This window comes from Durio zibethinus, chromosome 22, assembly GCF_047325235.1.
Source record: "Durio zibethinus cultivar Kanyao isolate XHJ-2024 chromosome 22, ASM4732523v1, whole genome shotgun sequence".
Lineage (NCBI taxonomy): Eukaryota > Viridiplantae > Streptophyta > Magnoliopsida > Malvales > Malvaceae > Durio > Durio zibethinus.
Window position 1 is genome coordinate 2,239,916 of NC_143183.1, and position 20,550 is coordinate 2,260,465.

At 33.8% G+C, this 20,550-nt stretch overlaps 1 protein-coding gene and 1 pseudogene across 3 annotated transcripts; both read right to left on the reverse strand.

Annotated features, from left to right (window-relative positions):
• Positions 1-587: 587 nt before the first annotated feature.
• On the reverse strand, positions 588-5,435 carry LOC149512463 (putative disease resistance protein RGA4; annotated as a pseudogene). Its single transcript, XR_016332041.1, has one exon. The product of XR_016332041.1 is annotated as a putative disease resistance protein RGA4 (transcript).
• A 2,460-nt stretch (positions 5,436-7,895) lies between these two features.
• Positions 7,896-16,924, reverse strand: LOC111307575 (disease resistance protein RGA2-like). 2 transcript variants are annotated; one of them, XM_022905591.2, is made up of 5 exons: positions 12,398-16,924; positions 9,177-9,439; positions 8,805-8,922; positions 8,639-8,710; positions 7,896-8,373 (listed from the first exon to the last, which is right to left on the reverse strand). In XM_022905591.2, exons 1-2 carry the CDS (start codon positions 16,902-16,904, stop codon positions 9,420-9,422), a joined length of 4,527 nt encoding a protein of 1,508 aa, XP_022761326.2. In that variant the 5' UTR covers positions 16,905-16,924; the 3' UTR covers positions 7,896-8,373; positions 8,639-8,710; positions 8,805-8,922; positions 9,177-9,419. The 2 variants fall into 2 exon arrangements, with proteins under 2 accessions (XP_022761326.2, XP_089608059.1); XM_089751933.1 differs by having other exon boundaries at positions 8,805-9,061.
• Positions 16,925-20,550: the final 3,626 nt, after the last annotated feature.

Sequence of the window (20,550 nt, forward strand, 5' to 3'; positions counted from 1 at the left end):
CCTTAAATTGAGTTTCTTTATTTTTTATTTTTTATTTTTATTTTTTATAGTTTATTTTTTCAAACTAAAATTTATAAGTATTTCAAATTTTTTTTAAGAAAACAATTATACTCATTTTGTAAATTTTAACAATCATAAAGTCTTAGTTAATTTTTTCATTTCTTTATTTTTATCTTAATATTTATATAAAAAATACTTATTTAAATATTATATTATCATATTAAGTATTTAAAAATATCATGAAAATTTTATGATATTATTTTTTATACTTTTAAACTTATTTATTTGATTTTTGAATATATTACATATTTATTTTATAGATTATTAATAATATTATAATATATAAATTCATATATGTTTATAAATATATTTGTACTAAATCTTAAAATCCAAAATAAAATGTTGAATCAATTGATATTAATATGTAACGTATTTTTTTAAAAAATCAAAACATTTTGCGATATGATATTAATAACTTTGGTTTTCATCGTATCATGCTTTCTAAAATTAGTAACTAAAAGTTTCCATTTAATTTCTATTCAAGATTATGGGATGGAAATACATTAATTTCACCAGCCTGATATATGTAGTGGCAAGTAGAAACCATACATACAAGTTATGATAAAAAAAAAAATGTGTAATTCATTACTGAACCTACTCAGCAGACATAATCAGAAACAGCATCATTGAGTTCACTTGTAACAAGGAAAGGGATAATATGACAAAAGCTTGAGTAGTTTTTATGAAGACAAAAAAAAAATGGAGGAATCTGATAAAAACATTAGACATCTCATCAACAGCTTGGTTATCTAAGTCATAACCTTCAACTAACTTCAGTGACAAGGATTTTGGAAAGGAATGTGAGATTTTTATGAACTTCAACAGACAACAGACAAAGGAATGTTATAATTCCAAATGGCAGATGCTTCAGATTCTTGCAATACCAAATTGTCAACTCTTGAAGAAAAGGGAGCTTCCCATCCACTTGGTCAAGGCTTCTACTCCATTAAAGCTCCATGTATGAAATTTCTGAAGGCAGTAAGTTGTTGAGACATGAAGAAAACCAACATGTTATCTTTTACAGAAAGCAATAATTTTGTGATTTAGTAGTAACTGTTTAAAAGAAGTAATCGCAGACAAGCAGAATTTTTGTGTTCTGATGTATGAATTTTCAGGAATCAAAGGGCCAATCTCCTTGGCTCATCTTGTCTCTAATTGAGTACAACATACAATCCGAAATGTTTTTAATTTGGAAAGGCTTTGCAAAACATTCAGAGAAGGCAGATACATGAAATTATCACGTGAAATGATTTTCAGCTGCTCTAGGAAGGAGAGGTTTCCCAACCACTCAGGCAAGGCTTCTATTCCTTGAAACCTTTCCAGCGTCAATATTCGAAGGCCAGCGAGGTGTTGAACTGGGTGAGGCAGAGACTTTAGCTTTTCCCATCCAATCAAATACAAAGATTGAAGGGTGGCACTGAGGTGTTGGATGGAATTGAGACCTGGGAATTCCTCCGGCTCCTGTGAGAAACCACCAAGCTTTAATGCCTCCAAATTGGTGAGGCTACCAAAGCTGACATCTGGAATGCTTTTCAATCTTGGACACTCCACTATGGTTAACTCATCAAGAGAACGCAATTTCCCCAAACTTTCAGGAATAGATATCAGATCCGACAAACCAGATATTCTCACCAAACTAAGGCAAGTGGTGGATCCCAGCAACTTTGGTAGCACACAGGTTGAGCCTTTGCCTGCTTGAATAAAGATTAATTTTGCAAGAGAAGAGACTTCATCTATATCTGGAATGGACCTCAAATTTGGGCAAAACTCTATGCTCATTTCTTCTAGACGTCTAGAAGTAGACAGTCCATCCCCAATGCATATCAATTCCTTGCACTCATGTATAATGAGTTTCCTAAGAGATGAAAATTCACCCATTATAGGAACACTTCTTAACTGGGGGCATTGGCTAATCATCAACTCTCCAAGAGAAGAGAACCCATCCAATCTTGAAACAGAGGTTAAATACTTACAATCATCTATCTTCAAAGATATGAGACAAGTGGAAGTGGGTAATACATCTTCTAAGTTGCTTTTTGTTTCACAACCGCCAATATGGACAAATTCAAGAGATGGTAGTGGTCTTGTTATGGGAACTCTCTCCAATTTGTAACAGCAAAAAACTTTTAGACTTTGAAGACAGGACAATCCTTCTAAACTTGGAAAGGAGATTAAATTAGGACAATAGGAAAGAGATAATTCTTTGAGACAAGCTGCAGCTGACACCCCATCTCCTATCTTGCTTAATATTGGACACTCGGAAATGCGGAGCTTTTGAAGAGATGAACATCTTCCAATTATGGGAACATTTTCCAGTTTGTCACAGCCAGAAACATCAATAATTCGAAGAGAGGAAAATCTTGCCAAATCTGGAATGAAACTTAAATCAGGACAACCCTCTAATGATAATTCTTGAAGACAAGTGGAGGTAGACAGCCCATCTCCTATCTTACTTGGTTTCCAACACCAGGAAATCTGGAGGATTTCAAGAGATGAACGTCTTCCTGTTATGGGAACAATTTCCAATTCATCGCAATCAGACACATCCAGACTTGCAAGAGTGGAAAATCCATCTAAATTTGGAATTGAGCACAGATTTGAACACTCTGCAATGGATAGTTTCTTAAGATGCTTGGAAGTAGCTAGACCATCCCCTATGCTGCTTAAGTTTGAACACTGCTTGAGATTGAGCTTCTCTAGTGAAGAACATTGTCCAGTCAGTGGAACACTTTTTAAGAAGGGACAATCAAAGATATCCAGATCCTCTAAGCAAGGAAACATGACTGATGCTGCCATTGCTGCCCATTCTTCTAGTTTTGGCATTTCTTCTAACGTGAATCTTTTTAATGCAGGAAACACCGTGATCATCTCATTATTACCGTGTCTACTTTCATTGCAGTAAAATTCATCACCCAAACATTCCACGTTCTCCATCTTTGTCAGTGTAAGAAATTTTAGATTGTGCAGTTGACCCTAAGGTGGAAGACTTTTACAGTTGATGCATTCGATTAGTTCCAACTCTATCAAATTGTCAAGTAAAAACAAACCATTATCAGGTCTTAACATCCAAGAGGGAAACTTCTGTCCTGCATAATTCCGAATAATTAAGCCTCTGCAAATTTGGGTAAGGTTGGAGATTCTCCAACACTTCTTCAAGATTACCATAGCCTCCTCTCATAGTGCTCCACTCAAAAATTAGCTTGCCTAAATATGGTTTATTGCATAGCCCGGCTCCCCTAGCCTCATCTTTGTCTTTAACATGTTCGAGCTGGCATATACGCAATTCACCAACAAGTTGGTTTAGGCATTTTAGCTCATCATTGCGATGCCTCCTTTCTACAGCCCCCACAGCAAACATTGGCAATGTTTGAAGAGAAGTTAGGTGTTGGAGATCAACCGGTTGAAGTATTGCAAGATCAAAATGAATGTGCCTCAAGCTGATTAAATTTCTCAATCCATCTGGAAGTGAGTTCCCAACAACCAATGAACCTCAATGTTTGCAAATTGTAAAGTCTGGTTATGGATCGAGGCAGTGTTCTGATGGAAGTCTCCGAGACATCCAAATACCTCAAATGCTTCAATTCGCCCAAGGCAGCTGGCAACTTAAGATTAGTACAACCAGCACCAAAAAATTCTAGGACCCTTAAGCTTTTGAAGGTCATTGACATTTTCTCAAGCACATCAATCTTTGAAAACAGAGAGTGCAACTTTGGAGCAACTGCTTTTACAAGTCTTGGTATTGATTCTCCATAATGACTGACAGCAAGATGCCGAGTATGAGAAATTCCATCTGTGGTGGAAGTGGAATTGGCTTTGAAAATCAAAGTTTCAACTTTTGACACAGACACAGCTAGATCATGCACCATGTCGTGCATGTTGCATGTGAGAACATTCCCGCATGTATTCTTCTCCACATCAAGGAGAATTTGGAAACAATTCATTGAAGTATTTGTTACCAATTTCCATCATTGTCATAGAACTGCCATCAGGAGCTTCAATAAATCCTTCAGCCATCCAAAGCTCAATTAGTTGCTCTTTTTCAAAGCAAAAATCTTCAGGAAACATGGCACAATATGCAAAACACTTCTTTAAAGATGGAGAAGACAAGTGATCAAAACTTAATTTTAACACACCTTCCAGCGAGCCCCATAAATCACTTTCTTGAATTTTCAGCCATGCACCCTGATTCATATCAATTTTGCTCATTGTTGTTCCTATAACTGTTGCTAATAGTGGCACACCTTGACATTTTTCAACAATTCCCATTCCAATTGACTCCAATTTTTGAGACATCGGAGAGCCCTTAATTGCATATTTTTTAATTATGGACCAACATTCATCAACTTCCAATCTTCCTGGTTCATGCCTTTGATAAGAAAGTGGTTGCACTTTCAATGCCACATCTTGATTTCGAGTTGCTACAATGATTCTGTTCCCCCTATGTTTATTGAATCCTATCAAACAAAGCTTTAGTTCTTCCCATTTCTCAACCTTCCCCACATCATCAAGCACAAGAAGGTACTTGAACACATCTTTAAGCTTCTTCTTTTGGGCCTGTTCCATCTTCTCTTGCAGTTTCTCAACTATTGCATTCACGCTTTCAGATATTAAGGTCTGTGTATTTGGAAAATGATCTAACATCTCTTTCAAAATTCTTTTCATTTCAAAATTATCAGAAACATTGACCCAGAATTTTACATCAAAATGCCTCTTCACCTCCCCATCATTGTACGCTAGCTTTGCCCAAGTAGTTTTTCCAATTCCTGCCATGCCCACTATAGGTACAACAGAGACAACTTCCTTATCATTTGGATTGATCAACAAGTCAACTACTTTTGAGACATCATTTTGTCTTCGGACAACTTTTGAGTTATCTAGGAAGGATATGGTCCCCACATTTGACTCTCCAAATGCAGGAATTATGTGTTCAATAGCTTTCTGTTCGAGATGAAACTGATTGGCCAATTTGTGAAGGTCATCTAATGTGTTGAAGATGCCCTTAATTTTATTAGCCATCTTGAGACGAAACACAATGGGATTATTGGAGCAAGAAAAAAAGTTTGAGTAACTTTCTCCTCAATTGGTTCCGAATCTCCACCTTCCTTCGAAGAATTTCATGAGCAAACTCATCCAGGACATCATCAGCATCATAAGCAACATCTTTGAGCCTCTCCAACCAAACCTTCACTGAGTTACTCCTTGTTTGCCTTTCCTCTGCGTCGACCAAGAAAGCTTTAATCATTTCTAGAGAGTCGCGAAGCCTTTCCCGCTCTCCCTTGAAACCCCATGCAAGGTTGATCTGCTCAGCTGCAATTGAAATCACTTTTGACACCAGTCCTTCCACAACAGGACCAAGAAGAGCTTCAACCATCTTCGCTCCAATACTTTGAAAAGTTTGAATTGTTAGAAAAATCTTTCATAAACAAATGTAAATGTACTTCAAACAGATATTGCATCGATTAAAGGTCTTACCATGTTCAGGAAACGAAATAAACAAATGGATTGCTATTGGTAAAACTGATAAAAAGAAAAAACTGAAGTGTGGTCTCGTGTCTTAAATGGAACCGTTTTGCTAAGGAATCTTCAAGTTGTTCCTTTCCGACAAGTGGTAAAGAATTTGTATAGGATACAAATTCCTAACTTCAATTGCATTTATTTATATTCTTTGAATTCTTTCAAGTGGCTTCTTCTTTGAATATTTTTTCTTTTTCCTTCTGCTACAATAGCTTGTAGACCATTTGCCCTTTCCATTATGCCATCTACTCCAATATTATTTGCATGAGATGAGGCAAATTTTAGGAGAATTTTTTAATTAAAGTTCATAAAGTTTTTATTAAAAAGTGATTAGATAAAATTTAAAATAAAAAAATTAAATAAAAAATTGAAATGTTTCATTACATCAAAAATCAAAAATTGAAAATTTTATTTATAATTTTATCAAATTTATAAATAAAAATTATTATTCCATTAATTGATTTTATAAATAAAAATTCTAATTAAATTAAAAGACATTCAATGAATTATTTGATTAATAAGATTTGTCCATTTCATAAGTAAAAATCATTATTCAACATAAACTTTATGTATACATTATGTAAATTTTAATTATTTGTTCACAATGTATGCAATAAAATGTTCAATATATAAAAAAGATTTAAAATAATAAAAATAAAAATAATATATAAACTAGAAAGGATTGTTTTAAGAATTTAAACTTGATTACTTTTTATTAAAAACCATTCAATTTTTAAAGCTTTTGTTTGAGATTCCTTTCTTTGCAATTTTCAATTTCACCCATCCAAAATTTCTGATCTTACATTCATTCCAAAATTAATTGATAATAAATAAAGAGTTAAATTTGAATATAAAATTATAAAAAAATAAAAATTTAACATGTGTAAGAATTTAAAAAGTCATTCAATTCTTTAAAATATACTTAGCTTGCATCCATTTTAAAATTAATTAATAATAAATTTAAAGTCAAATTTAAATATAAATCATTAAAAACTAAAAATTTAATAGATGTGTGTTAAAATTAGCATAGTAATAATAATAAAAAACAATAAAATAGAACATGGGTTTTACTAGTATTTAATCTAAAATCACTAAACTTAATACAAAATCATAAAAAATCTAAAATTTAATAAATATGGGATAACATTATATTAATATATCTAATTTTAATTAATACTTAATTTAGTAAGATCAAACATTGCGAATGAAAATTGCAATGGCAGCAATTTGGTGAGAAGAAATGCATTGGAAATATCTCCAATAACTCAGCCAATTACATCATTAGGACATAAAAAGACAAATATAAGTGAATTAGTATAAATATAAAGATAATCCATGCTCTATCTTGATCTTATCTATCTATCTAAGCTAGGGCTTGTTTTTTTTTCATTTTTATAGATAATCTTTCTTTTTCTTCCTTTTGGAAAAGAGAAGATTGGAATTTGGGACCTTGTGCCTTGCCAGTAAAACATTGGTCTGCCAACTAATGGCTGGAGAAGGCAAACGCATAAGACATGGCGAAGGCTTTCGTGGGTTTAAAATTTTGTGAATATCTGTATCTAATTTATAAGATATTATTTATTTTAATTTAAATATCTTATAATTTTATCTTATAAAAAATATTTTATATATTTTAATTTAAAAGTTTACATATATATCATAATAAATCTTTTAAATCTTTTAATGTGAACATTAAAGCTTGACGTTTCTATTAAATCCGATAAAAAGTACATATCAAATATTAAAAAAATCCAACACAAAGTATATAAGATCATAATATCACATCAAATATTGAAATTTTATAGCTTTAGAGGTGACTTTTAAAATGTACCATACATTTGGTGATCACTCTGATATCATTTACGAAAATTCACGTTTAATTTATGAGATATTATTTATTTGATATAAAAATCTTACGATTTTATCTTACAAAAAAATTTTCATAAATTTTAATTTTAATTTTTATATATATATCATAACAGATTTTTTGAATCTCTCAATATAAAATTGAGGTATCTCAACTTTCATTAGAACAACAAATAATATATAGCCTAAGTGATCGTTTTAGCATTTTTATTATCTTTCGATCCTTAATTTGGAGCAACATGACAAAGTAGTATAAAGCTTTCTCGGTAAGGTGAGAAACCAATTCTTGTCCCTGTAAGTTTTTGGAGCATTCAAAATGGCCATTGTCAGTTATAAATCAAGATTAGAGATAGAAGGTTTTACGAGTGTTGTCGGAAACAAAACACGCGCAACAGTCATACACATAAATAATAGAGCAACCTCAAAGATAAAAACATATATTTTGTTCCGCCTAATTTAAAATGAACTGCTCCAAAACCAATATATTATTTACAATTAAAAGATTTTTAGAACGAAAAAAATCAGAAAAATTTTTTTACTCAAACTTAATCTGTAAATCACATTTGTGGCTCTACCACTAAGGTATACCAGATAATCAAAGGCAATCTTCCCAGCTAGCATCAGTGATGCAAAAGAGTGCCAACCTTCCAAGACAAAGAAGTAGTAGAGGAATAAACCTGAATTAATAAAAACAAGATCTGCCCAATATACAAGCCGATTGTAAAGAAACCTTGTCTGAACAATTATCTGAGGATGAATGTACTTGAAAATACAGACAGGTTTGGATAACACTGCAAGTGGGAAAGGCAGAGGTAGCTTTTTATGCCTTCACCAGAAAGATGATCACTCTCTTGCAATATAGAAGTGATCTCAACAGGGTCCAAAAAATTACAGTCTTGTAATCCAAATTTGAGTTCTGATATTAATTTGGTCCTGCAAGTGAGAAATAATTTCCATTTATCAAGTTTTCTGATCGGTACCATAGCATAAGCTTATGCAAGTTAAAAGTGATGAGAAGTCAGCGGCTGAACCCTCATTTAAGAATTAGAAAATGATAAAATAACTGAATTTCTAAGAACCTCAGAAAAATAATGCCTAAAATTTGCTAATTCAAGCAAGGTCATAATAACTTGGTCACTAAATGCATGAACTTTGAAGTTTCTAGAGCAATGGAATGCAGCTTAAATGTTGAATCTACCAGGAAGTCAGTGACTTGGTTGAGTAAAGAGAAAACCTTGTGCACCAGAGAAGCAAAAGCCATGACCAATATCTGTAACCAAGCAGACAAAAACTGCTAAAAATGTCAACAAAATGAAAACAATAGCCTTCTATAGATTTTGAGACAGAGGGGGGCAAAAGCATACCACTATAGAAACACTATGCCATCTGCCACCTGACTGTAGAGCCAGAAACTCAGATACCTATGTCTCCAGAGAATGTTTTCTCACCTGAAATGTTGATCTCCTACATGGTTTCATTAGCCTGGAAGAGAAGTAGATGACAAGGATGAAAGCAAACTCAAAAATCATCACCCGACTGTAGAGCCAGAAGCTCAGATACCCATGTCTCCGGAGACTGTTTTCTCACCTGAAATGTTGATCTCCTACATAGTTTCATTAGCCTGGAAGAGAAGTAGATGACAAGGATGAAAGCAAACTCAAAAGTCATCATATAAAGAATAAGTAAAAGGAATGAAATAATGCTTCACCTAATGCTTTACCGAAAGTCAAATATACCTTCAAACTCAGGGCATCACTAATTATAATTTCAAAGTCATGAAATGACAGACAAAAGAAGGAGTTGATGCAAACAGAATAGGTATCGTGACATGAAATGCTGAAATCCTTCTTAGATGAGCATGGAAGCAAACTACTCGGAAGTCTTATGGCTCCCCATTACATCATCCTTCCATGTAAACTGGTACATGATGGTAGACTTCTATGCCCTCAACTTGATGTATACAGTGATCTCCTTTGGAACTAAGAAGTTTCTCCTTCTTCTGAGAAGGGAACTAAGATGTTTCAGAACAGGATGAGACAGAAAGAAAAATAAGCATGTCATAAAACAAAGAAAGCAGCAGATATTGTTGAGGAACACCACAGCTTTGATATCATTTGTTGAAAAAAACAATACCCACACACAAAACCCACACATAAAAATCCGCTAACAAATAAATCTCTAACAAATAAATCTTTACAATTGTATACTTTTAAAATGAGAAAAGTCTCATAAAACTTCTTACTCAAAACTTAACCCAAAACTCAATTACACTCTTTAATAGCCTACTCACTTAGCCATTCTCTTTGTGTCTAACTCAACAAATAAATATTTGCAACTGTAAGACTTTTAGAATGAGAAAAGTCTCCTAAAACTTCTTACTCAAAACTTAACCCAAAACTCAATTACACTTTTTAATAGCCTACTCACTTAGTTATTCTCTTGGTGTCTAACTCTTTGAGATTTTCAAACTAAAAACAAAATACCTTATTTATAAGGGTGAAACCCCTTATACTTTTACTAAACTCCCGATGTAGGATACTGGACAAATTCAAAACTCACTAGCAAATCCCAACAAATCTTCCTTTGACTTAAATCTCCAAACACTTCAACAATATCTGCAAAGCTAACACACTTACCTTTCTTCTTTTCTTTCATTATAGGGATCCCAGCAATTGAGCTTTCATCAAGCATGTACAAGTGATTTTTGACCCTATTCTCTTATAGAATCACATTATCATTCTTGTACACTTTCAACCAATCATTACTATCATAAAGTGATCAAATTGTAGTGACAACTTAGTACATATTTTACATGATGAAGTGTCCTAATAACACCATTGTGAGATCTAAGGCGAACACTTCCAATGCCTTGAATCTGCAACTTTTCTTTGTTAGCAACCATAATATCCCCATACTTTTCATTCTCATCCAACTCCACAAAGCAACTCCTATCATTGCAAACATGAACTGTAGCAGCTGAATCTAAAATCCAACCTTTATCACTTTTCAAAGTTTGAGTCTTATCAACACAAATTGTCAAAATAACATCATGATCATCAGACATGACAGCAGTAATATCACTTTTTTCTTCATCTAATTTCTTCTCATCATTCGTCCTTTTGAAAGCAGTCATATCCCTTCTCAGCTTCCTGCAGCGTACTTGAATATGTCTTTTTTCACTACAACAATAACATTCTATATCACTGTAATCTCTGTCTCTTGACTTGGATCTCCCTCTTGATCCATCAATCCTCTTTTGAGCCTTCCCTCGATCAAAACCCTCTACAGCTAATGTACTCCTCTCATGTGATGAGTTATAAGCTCTCATAAACCTTTCGTTCTCACGCAACAAGTCAGTCACATCATCCAACTTCAAAGTAGACCTACCCACCAACACAGTCTGAACTAAAGACCTATAAGACTTGAGCAAAGATGACAACAAAATTAAAGCCTTCTCTTCATCTTTTAACTCATCAACAGAAATTGCTAGCAATTGAAAAATTAATCTATTAAACTCATTCAGGTGATTATGAAGACTCATACCTTCTTCCATCTTCAGAGAATACAGATCCATCTTCAAACATAATCTATTAGTCAACGACTTCGATGCATAAATACTTTCAAGCTTATCCCATAACTCATCAACAGAAATCGCTAGAAATTGAGAAACCAATCTATTAAACTCATTCAGGTGATTATGAAGACTCATACATTCTTTCATCTTCAGATAATATAAATCTATCTTCAAACATAATCTATTAGTCAACGACTTCGATGCATAAATACCTTCAAGCTTATTCCACAAATTTTTCGGAGTACTCTCAGTCAACACACTGTACTTTACTTATGGAGCTAACGCCAACTAATAGTACTAACAGCCTTCTTCTGAATCCTATTCCAATTTGCATCAGACATTCTCTCAGGCTTACTACTTTCTAATGCCTGATCCAACCCTTATTATACTAACAGATCTTGAATCGTACTTTGCCATAATATAAAATTACTCTTTCCATCAAATAACTCAAAAATTTCACCTAATTGAACACATCTAGCATATTTTTTCACAATAGTAGGATCACTATAACTCACTCCATTGAGTTCGCCACCATAGAACTCAATAGTTACACCTACTTGTTCAACACTATACTTCGATTCTGCCCTTCTAAAAGGAACATCCACTCCATATTTCACTTTACCGAGAAATCGAAGAAGCTATACAAGGTTTTTTCGGACTTGCTCATATGATACCCAATCATATGGTATCTAAGCTCAAAAATTCTATGTTCTATGACACCAGTATCAATTCGTGTCTCTCCGATTCAACTAGTACCATAGTTCCTGATGCGACTTTCTATGAAAATCAATAATGGAGATATCTTCCAAATCTAATCCACTAAAAAATATATTTAGTTCCACTAACAAATATATTTGATTCGTCCAACCCAAAATGGCCAACTCCAAACCCAATCCACTAACAAATAAATCTTTATAACTATGAAACTTTTAAAATGAAAAATGTCTCCTAAAACTCTTTACTCAAAACTTAACCCAAAACTCAATTACACTCTTTAATAGCCTAATGACTTAATTCTATCGATGTTTAACTCTCTGAGATTTTTAAACTAAAAATAAAATACCTTATTTATAAGTGTGAAATCCCTTATATTTTTACTAAACTTCCAATGTGGAATACTGGATAAATTCAAAACTCACTAACTTTCAATATGAGATTATAAGATTTAAGACAAATCCCAACAGATATGTGACTATAACAGTTTAAAAAAAAAAAAAGCTGTAACGAACAAACAGAAATTTTTGTAATCTAATGTAAAATATTCTAGGAATTAAAAGGGAGCTCCTCTGCAATGTGGTATATTTTTTGTGCTACATTGGTGCCTATGAGGTGAATTGGATGCTTTATGTTCAACCAATATGGTTTAAGATATTGAACTTTTACCGGTTCTAAGCATAGTAACGATTTCTGAAATGTGGGAAATCTTGGATCCCTGAAGGTTGCTCATCTCGGTGCATTTTTTCTTTAATCGAGGACACCTTGAAGTTTGGACTGTGAGGCTTGGTAAGACTTCCAAAGAAGGCAGATGCATGAGATTATCACATGAAATGATTCCCAACTCTTCAAGAGAGGAGAGGTTTGACAACCACTCAGGCAAGGCCTCTAGTCCGTGAAACCACTCTATAGCTAATACTTTAAGGGCAGTAAGTTGTTGAAGTTGATGAGGTAGAGACTTCAGCTTTCGCCATCCAATCAGGTGCAAATCTTTAAGCGAGGCTCGGAGGTGCTGGATGGAACTGAGACAGGGGAATTCCTCCAGATCTTCTGAGAAACCGCCAATCTTTAATGTTGACAAGCTGGTGAGGTTGCCAAGGCTGTCCTCCGGAATGCTCCTCAAATTTCGACACCACGTGATATTCAAATAAACAAGAGAATGAAGCTTCCTCAAATCTTCAGAAATGGATATCAGATTACGGAAACCAGTTATTGTCAGTCTCTCAAGACAAGTGCTGGATTGCAGTAAACTTGGTAGTAACGAAGACAAACATTCACCTGAAGCTGTGAAGTTCAATTCCTTCAGAGAGGAGAGTGCATCATTAATGGGAATGGACATCAGATTAGGGCAAAAGCATATGCTCAAGCTTTGGAGACGCGTAGAAGTAGACAGTCCACTCCCAGTCCACCTCAATTCCCTGCAACTATCAATACTGAGCAGCTCAAGAGATGAAAAGTCACCACTTATTGGAACACTTTTCAACTCGGAACACCGTTGAACTATCAACTCTTTAAGAGAAGAGAATCCATCCAATCTAGGAATGGAGCTCAGACAATCACAATCCTGTAGGATTAGATGTTTGAGACTAGTGGAAGTAGATAGTGAATCTCCTATATTGCTCAACTTTTTACACCCCACAATGCGAAAACTTTGAAGCGACGAACATTGTCCCATTATCAGAAATCTTTCCAACTCATTGCAGCCAAAAACTTGTACACTTTCAAGAGAGCAAAATCCTTCTAAACTTGGAATGAAGCTTAACTTAGGACATAATCTGATAAATATTTCTTTGAGACCAGTTGAGGAAGATAAGCCATTTCCTATATTGATCAAATTTTCACACTCTTCAATGTGGAGATTCTGAAGAGCTGAACATCGTCCCATTAATGGGACACTTTCCAACTTGGAACAGCCAACAAGCTCCAAGCTTTCAAGAGAGGCAAATCCTTCCAAATTCGGAATGGTGCTCAAACTAGAACAAAATTCTAGAGACAATTCTTTGAGACAAGTGGAGCTAGACAATCCATCTCCTATATTGCGTAATTCTGGAGACCCTTGGATGTGGAGCTTTTCAAGCGATGAAAATAGTCCCATTATTCCGAACACTTCCAATCTGCTACACTGCAAGAATTTTATACTTAGGAGAGAAGAAAATCCATCTAAGTATGGAACTGACCTTAAATTCTGACACCCTTCTATAGTTAGTTCTTGGAGACGTGTTGAAGTAGATAATCCATATCCCATGCTGATTAAATTTCCGCAACGGTGAACACGAAGCTTCTCAAGATATGAACACTGCCCCATTATTGAAACATTTTCCAATTCACCACAGTCAGAAACCTCCAGGCTTACAACGGGGGAGTTGTTTAAAACTGGAATGGAGCTTAGCTTAGAACAGCTTTTGATAGTTAATTCATTGAGACGATTCCAGTTGGAAGCAAACAATAGTTCTGCCCCTATGCTTCTCAATTCGTCGCATTGTTCAATATGAAGCTTTCGAAGAAATGAAGATTGCCTCGTTATTGGAACACTTTTCAACATGGGACACCTCCAAATATTCAACTCCTCCAAGGAAGGAAACATGACTGTTGTTGAAATTGTCACCCATTCTTCTAGTTTTGTCATGTCGTCCATAGTGAATTTTTTTAAAGCAGGAAATAGTGTGATTGAATCATCCAGACCAGGGCTACTGTTATTACAATAAAATTCACTATTTATACAGATCAAGCTCTCCACCTTTCTCAAGATAAGATTTTTGAGATTTTGAAGGTGCCCAAGAGTTGGAAGAATTTTACATCTATTGCAATTGATCAACTCCAGCTCCATCAAATTGTTAAGCAAAAACTGGCCTCTGGAACCATAAACATTTCCTGACATCCAAGAAGGAAAGCCCTCTCCTGTATAATTTCTGATAATTAAGCTACTCAAATTTGAGTAAGGTTGGAGACCTTCCAGCACTTCTTCATCATTACCGTAGCTTTCTGATCTCGTAGAGCTCCATTCCAATATCAGCTTGGATAAATTTGTTTTATGGCATAGATTTGCTCCCTTGGCATCTTCTTTGCCTCTAACATGTTCAAGCTTGCACAACTTCAATTTTCCACCAAGTTCGTTGAGGCATCTTAGCTCTTCTATCCTATGTCCCCTTTCTAGACCCACAACAAACAATGGCAACGTTTGAAGGCGAGTCAGGTTTCTCATCTGAATTGGTTGAAGGGTTTCATTATCAAAATGAATATGCTTCAAGCTTATCATGTTTCTTACATCAGCTGGAAGTTTAAGAAGCTGGCAACGCAAAAATCTTAGCGTTTGCAAATTGTACAGTTTAGTGATGGATCTAGGCAGTGCTCTGATACTAGTGTTGGAGATGTCAAAATACCTCAAGTGTTTTAATTTGCCAAGGGATGCTGGCAAATCATAAACATCAGAAGCATCGCGAAGTTTTAGAACCCGTAAGCTTTTAAATGTTCTTGACATTTTTCTGAAGACACTGGTATTTGCAAACAGAGTGTGCAGTTTTGGAGCAGCCACAGTTAAAACTGTGGGTAATGATTCCCCGTCAGAAATGACATTAAGATGCCGAATGTGCTGAGAAATCTCTGTGATAGAAGTGGAATCCCCCATCAGAACCAAAGATTCCAATTTTGAAACAGACAATGCAAAACCGCGCACCATGTCATGCATCTTGCAAGCTATAATATTCCCGCAGGAGTCCTTTTCCACATCTTGGAACAAAGAGTTTGATAACAAGTCATTGAAGTACTTGTTACCAATATCCATCATGGTCATGGAACTCCCTGGAGGAGGTTGAAGAAACCCCACAGCCATCCAAAGCTGAATTAGCTGTTCCTTTTCGAAGCAAAACTCCTTGGGGAAAATGGCACAATATGCAAAACACTTCTTTAGAGATGGAGAAGGCAACCGATCAAAGCTTAATTTCAATACACTTTCTAGGGAGCCCCAGATAACATTGCTTTCTCGAAAGTTCAACCATGCTTCTATAGCCATTTCATTGCGCATTGTCCCTCCAATAACTTTTGCTACTAATGGCACACCCTCGCATCTTCTAGCAATTTCCTTTCCTATTGACTGTAATTCCAGAGAAATTGGAGAATCCCCAAATGCTTTCTCTTTGATTATGGACCAACATTCATCATGTTCTAGTCTTTGTAGTTGATGCCCGTGATGAGGAAGTGATTGCACTTTCAATGCCACAATTTCACTACGGGTTGTGACAATGATTCTGTTTCCCTTACTTTTATTAACTCCCAACAAGCAAGACTTCAGGTCTTCCCACTTCTCAGTGTTCCACACATCGTCAAGTACAATAAGATACTTTTTTCGTTTCAACTTCTTCTTGAGTTTCTTGAGGATGCAATTCTTATTACTTTCATTTACTGGAATGTTATTGTTATCCATGAAATGTCCCAATATCTGACTGCAAATCTTTTTAACATCAAAATCATCCGACACACACACCCAAAATTTTACATCGAAGTGCCGTTTTACTTCCACATCATTGTACACCTGTTTTGCCAAAGTTGTCTTCCCAATACCTGCCATGCCAACTATGGCTACAACCGAGATATATTCGTCGTCAGTTGTGTTGACCAACAAGTCAACCACCTTTAAGACATCGTTTTTCCTGCCAAAAATTTTGGAGTCATCCAGGAAGGAGACGGTCTCCTCGTTTAGTCCTCCAGCTTGTGCATGAGAACTCAGGTTTGTCATTCTTTGTTGGAGACCAAACTGGTTGGCCATGTTGTTAAGGTAAACCAAGGATTTGTGGATGTCCTTGATTTTATTAGCCATCTGGAGACGAAATACAATTGGATTAGAGGGAGAAAAGAAGTGTTGTACCTTTCTGGAAGTTTGATTATGAGTCTCCTCTACTTTCCTTCGGAGAATTTCATAAGTGAACTCATCCAGCACATCATCAGCCTCATATGCAACATCTTTCAGCTTCTCTAGCCAAATGTTCATTGAGTTGCTTTTTTTCTGCCCTTCCTCTGCTTCTTGCAAGAAATCTTGAATTATGGCTAGTGAGTCACCAAGCTTTTCTAGCTCCTTCTTCAAACCCCACCCGGGTTTGACTTGTCCTGTTACGGCTGTTAAGGCTGAAATCACGCTTAACACCACTCTTTCCACCGTAGCACCGAGAATCATTTCTGCCATTTTTGCTTCAACTGTCTAAAGTCAAGAAATAAGTGAAAATGTCAGAAAATTCATACAAAAACCAAAGAAGAGAAAGCAATTTTATAGTACATATATATATATATATATATATTGAAGGTTGAAAGGTTATACCAATTCCAGTGATCGAATAGAGAGAAAAAAATGCAGATGCTTTGCTTTTTGCTGCTTCTTTTTGAATGGATGCTTTATTGCTGCAATGTATTTTTCTTTTGATAATATAACTTGAAGAACATTTTGTCTCTTAAATAACAGGACATAGGAAGATAGCCTTGAGACTGTACTGTATCCAAATAATCATTTATCCATTATTTATTTATTTTTTTACTAAAAAAAATGAAATATTAAATATGTTGAATTATGAAGTGACGTTCAGTTGATTTATATAGATAACCTTGATTGATGAATTCAATTGATTTAAAATTTAAATTTGATCATTTACAATTATTTTTTTATTTTTAAATTACTGTTTTTTATTTAAAAAATAAAAATTTTAATTTTTTATACTATAATGGTTGTTTTTAGATTTATAAAATTAATTCTCTTTAGAATAATTTTAAAATGTATTCAGCATTTTTTCACATTAATTTAATATATTTATAATTTTACTTTTTTTAACATTTATCCGAAAACATTTATCCAATAAAACCTTAATAAGTGAATTCATTAATTATTCCAGTATTATTCTAATTAATATACAAAATATATATTCTAATTAATATACAAAAGTATATACAAATATATATTTTGTACATGAGAAAATTAATCCATTAAACATAAGTAATTTGATGCAACGAATCACAAATTTACACGTAAGGTAAGATACATTAAGGTATCATGGGGCCATAGCTCAATGGTATCGATAATCAATTAGAATTTCCAGTCAAAGAAATTGAGCGAGACAGAACAGTACTGATCCCACGCTGGATCCCACTTTCATGAACTGTTGACAAAGCCACTTTGTCAGAGGATAGAGTAACTGCAGATAACAAAGAGCCACACACTTTGCCAAAGGTTAACAATTGTAAAGCCAATTTACCGAGGGTGGCAACGAAACGAGATTGATTACGATTAAATTAAAAAATAATAATAACTATTATTAATTATAATTAAAAAATTTTAATAAAAAATTTATATTAAATAAATTTTATTAAAATTAATATATAAATTTCGGTGCGGTGAAATAATGACCACCTAATTTCAAGTTAAGTGGTTTGGCATTTTTGTTCTGGGGCTCACTATGGTGGAGCCGCCCGTCAAGGTCGAGTTCAATTGTCATAGGTCGAAATTTAAGTTCTGAAATTATTCGGTTTTGGGATCAGCGTATCCATTTATCCGACATCTCAGATTAATTTTTGTGTCACAATTCATATATTTATGAGGTATTGTCCGTTCTGATCTTTTGATCTCACGGTTTTATCCTACAAAAGGCGCCTCACAAGGTGAAGATAGTGTGAATCTTTTTGTACTCCAATAACCCTCTTATTATGCTTAATGTAGGATTCAAGACTCTCCTTTAGGTCACCTTTTATACTCCAGTAACCCTTCTATTATGCTTAATGTGAGATTCAAGACTCTCCCTTAGGTCCGTGATATTCTTCCGCACCCAATCTCGTGACGTTCTCGTCACGAAAACTGACCACTCTGCTTATCTCCCTCGAGATGCTTGGCGTGGATCGAATGGTTTAAGGTTTGCTCTGATACCACTTGTTACGGGTCGAGACTTAAGCTTCGAACTCGTGCGGCTCTGGGACTCGGACATCCATTCATCCGACCTCTCAGATCAGCCTGACCGTTATGATTTATATCCTTATGAGGTATTGTCCGCTCGGACCTCTTTAATCTCACGATTTTATTCTACAAAAGATACCTCACAAGATGGAGATAATGCGAACTCTTTTGTATCTCAATGACTTTCCTATTATATTTGATGTGGGATTCAAGACTTCCCTTAAGTTCGTGACAGAATCAGCCGCCTGTTTCAACTTTTCTTTTTGGTTTTCATCTTTTGCCAAGTGGAGGAGCTGCTTTCACAAAAAAAAAAGACCAAATATAAGCAGTTTGTCGATTATGTATAAAATCAAAATATTTTAATCATGCTTAAAACTTAAAAGATCCTTTTTAACATAAACAGGTATAATAAATTTTTATTTGAGTATTATGTTTGATTTTAATGGAATTTTATAAAGATTTAATTACATATTTTATTTATAATTATTAAATATTTAATTTGATACTTAAAATTTAATATAATTTTAATTTTCTCGAGATGTTGAGGTATTTTTAAAATGGATGAATTTATTAGACCTTAAGAGGTATCTTTAAAAAAGTCAATTGTTTGATAATTTTATTAGATTATGTTTTTCTGTGTTTAGTATTTACTGAAAAATATAAAAATATTTGTAACATCATATCTAAAATTTTATATTTTTTTAACTAAAAAAATCTGAAATTATTCCAAAAAAGAGCAAAATAAAGCAGATTTAAAAAAAAAAAAAATTGGGTGCATTGAAGAGCCACCAGCACTTGTTCTTCACTATTCTCCTTTGGTTCTAGGCTTGTTACACTTACCTAAATTTCAAAGGATTTAATTAGGGAATAATTGATTGAATTTGGGTGAATATAATATTAAATTTGAGTTTAAATTTAATTCGTAATTTAAAATTTAAAATTCAATTCAAATTCAATCGATTTTTTTTGTTTAAATTTAATTTAAAATAAAAATTAAATTATTCAAATTCGTTTGATTATATTCAATTAATATATAAAAATAAATTTAATTCTTATATTCAATAAAAATTTAATTATGTATGTTCAACTTTGAATTTAAAATATTTTATTAATTAAAATATATTAAAATATAAAATTTTAATTAAATTCATAAATTACTTAAATTATATATAAAAATATTTAAATTCAATTTAATAAATAAATTAAATTATTTAAATTTAAACTCGATTCGATAATAATTTAATTAAAATTTTATTTTATTTTATTTAAATTTAAATAATTTATTAAATTAATATATCATTTTCAAATTTGACACCCAATCAAGAGACTTACCATTGCAACGTCAACTGCCCATCAAAACCCAGATACTTTGCAATCAATGGCCACATCTACAACGTCATCTCTGACGCAATTTTACAAAGGTGAGCAAGAAAGATATTTGTTTCAATCTGATGGTCTCTTCGCAAAGGAGATGGGTGTCAAGAAATTCGGGAGAGGCCGTCTTTGTCGAAAGGGGAGGAAGGTGTGGTTGGCTGCTCGCTGGACGGAGAGGAAGCTAGTCGTTCTAGATTGGGGTCATGACTGCTTGATAGGTAGAAGACTTGAGTTGATTTGTTGTAGAAATTGTCTTCTGCCCAAAAAAAACCGAAGGCAATTTCTATGTTTTGCCTTACTTTTTCCGTTGACTGTAAGCTATTTTCGGTTGACCATACTATTGTATGTTATCCAAACAATAAAAAATGAACAAATAGACTTCTGAAAATTATTTCCATGCTTATCAAAATGAGAAAGACTTGGATGAATTATCATAAATAAATTTTACAAAGTTTTTTATTAAAAATAATTAAATAAAAATTAAAATGAATAAATTAAAAAATTTTATTAGATAGATTAAGTG

Bases quoted from the DNA above. Each gene is read 5' to 3' on its own strand.
- LOC111307575 (XM_022905591.2), bottom strand. From the start codon at position 16,904: ATGGCAGAAATGATTCTCGGTGCTACGGTGGAAAGAGTGGTGTTAAGC. The intron at 9,440-12,397 runs GTAAAAGTTCAA...TTCCCTTCTCAG, and splicing joins CGTTACTATGCTTAGAACCG to AAGAAGGAGAAACTTCTTAG.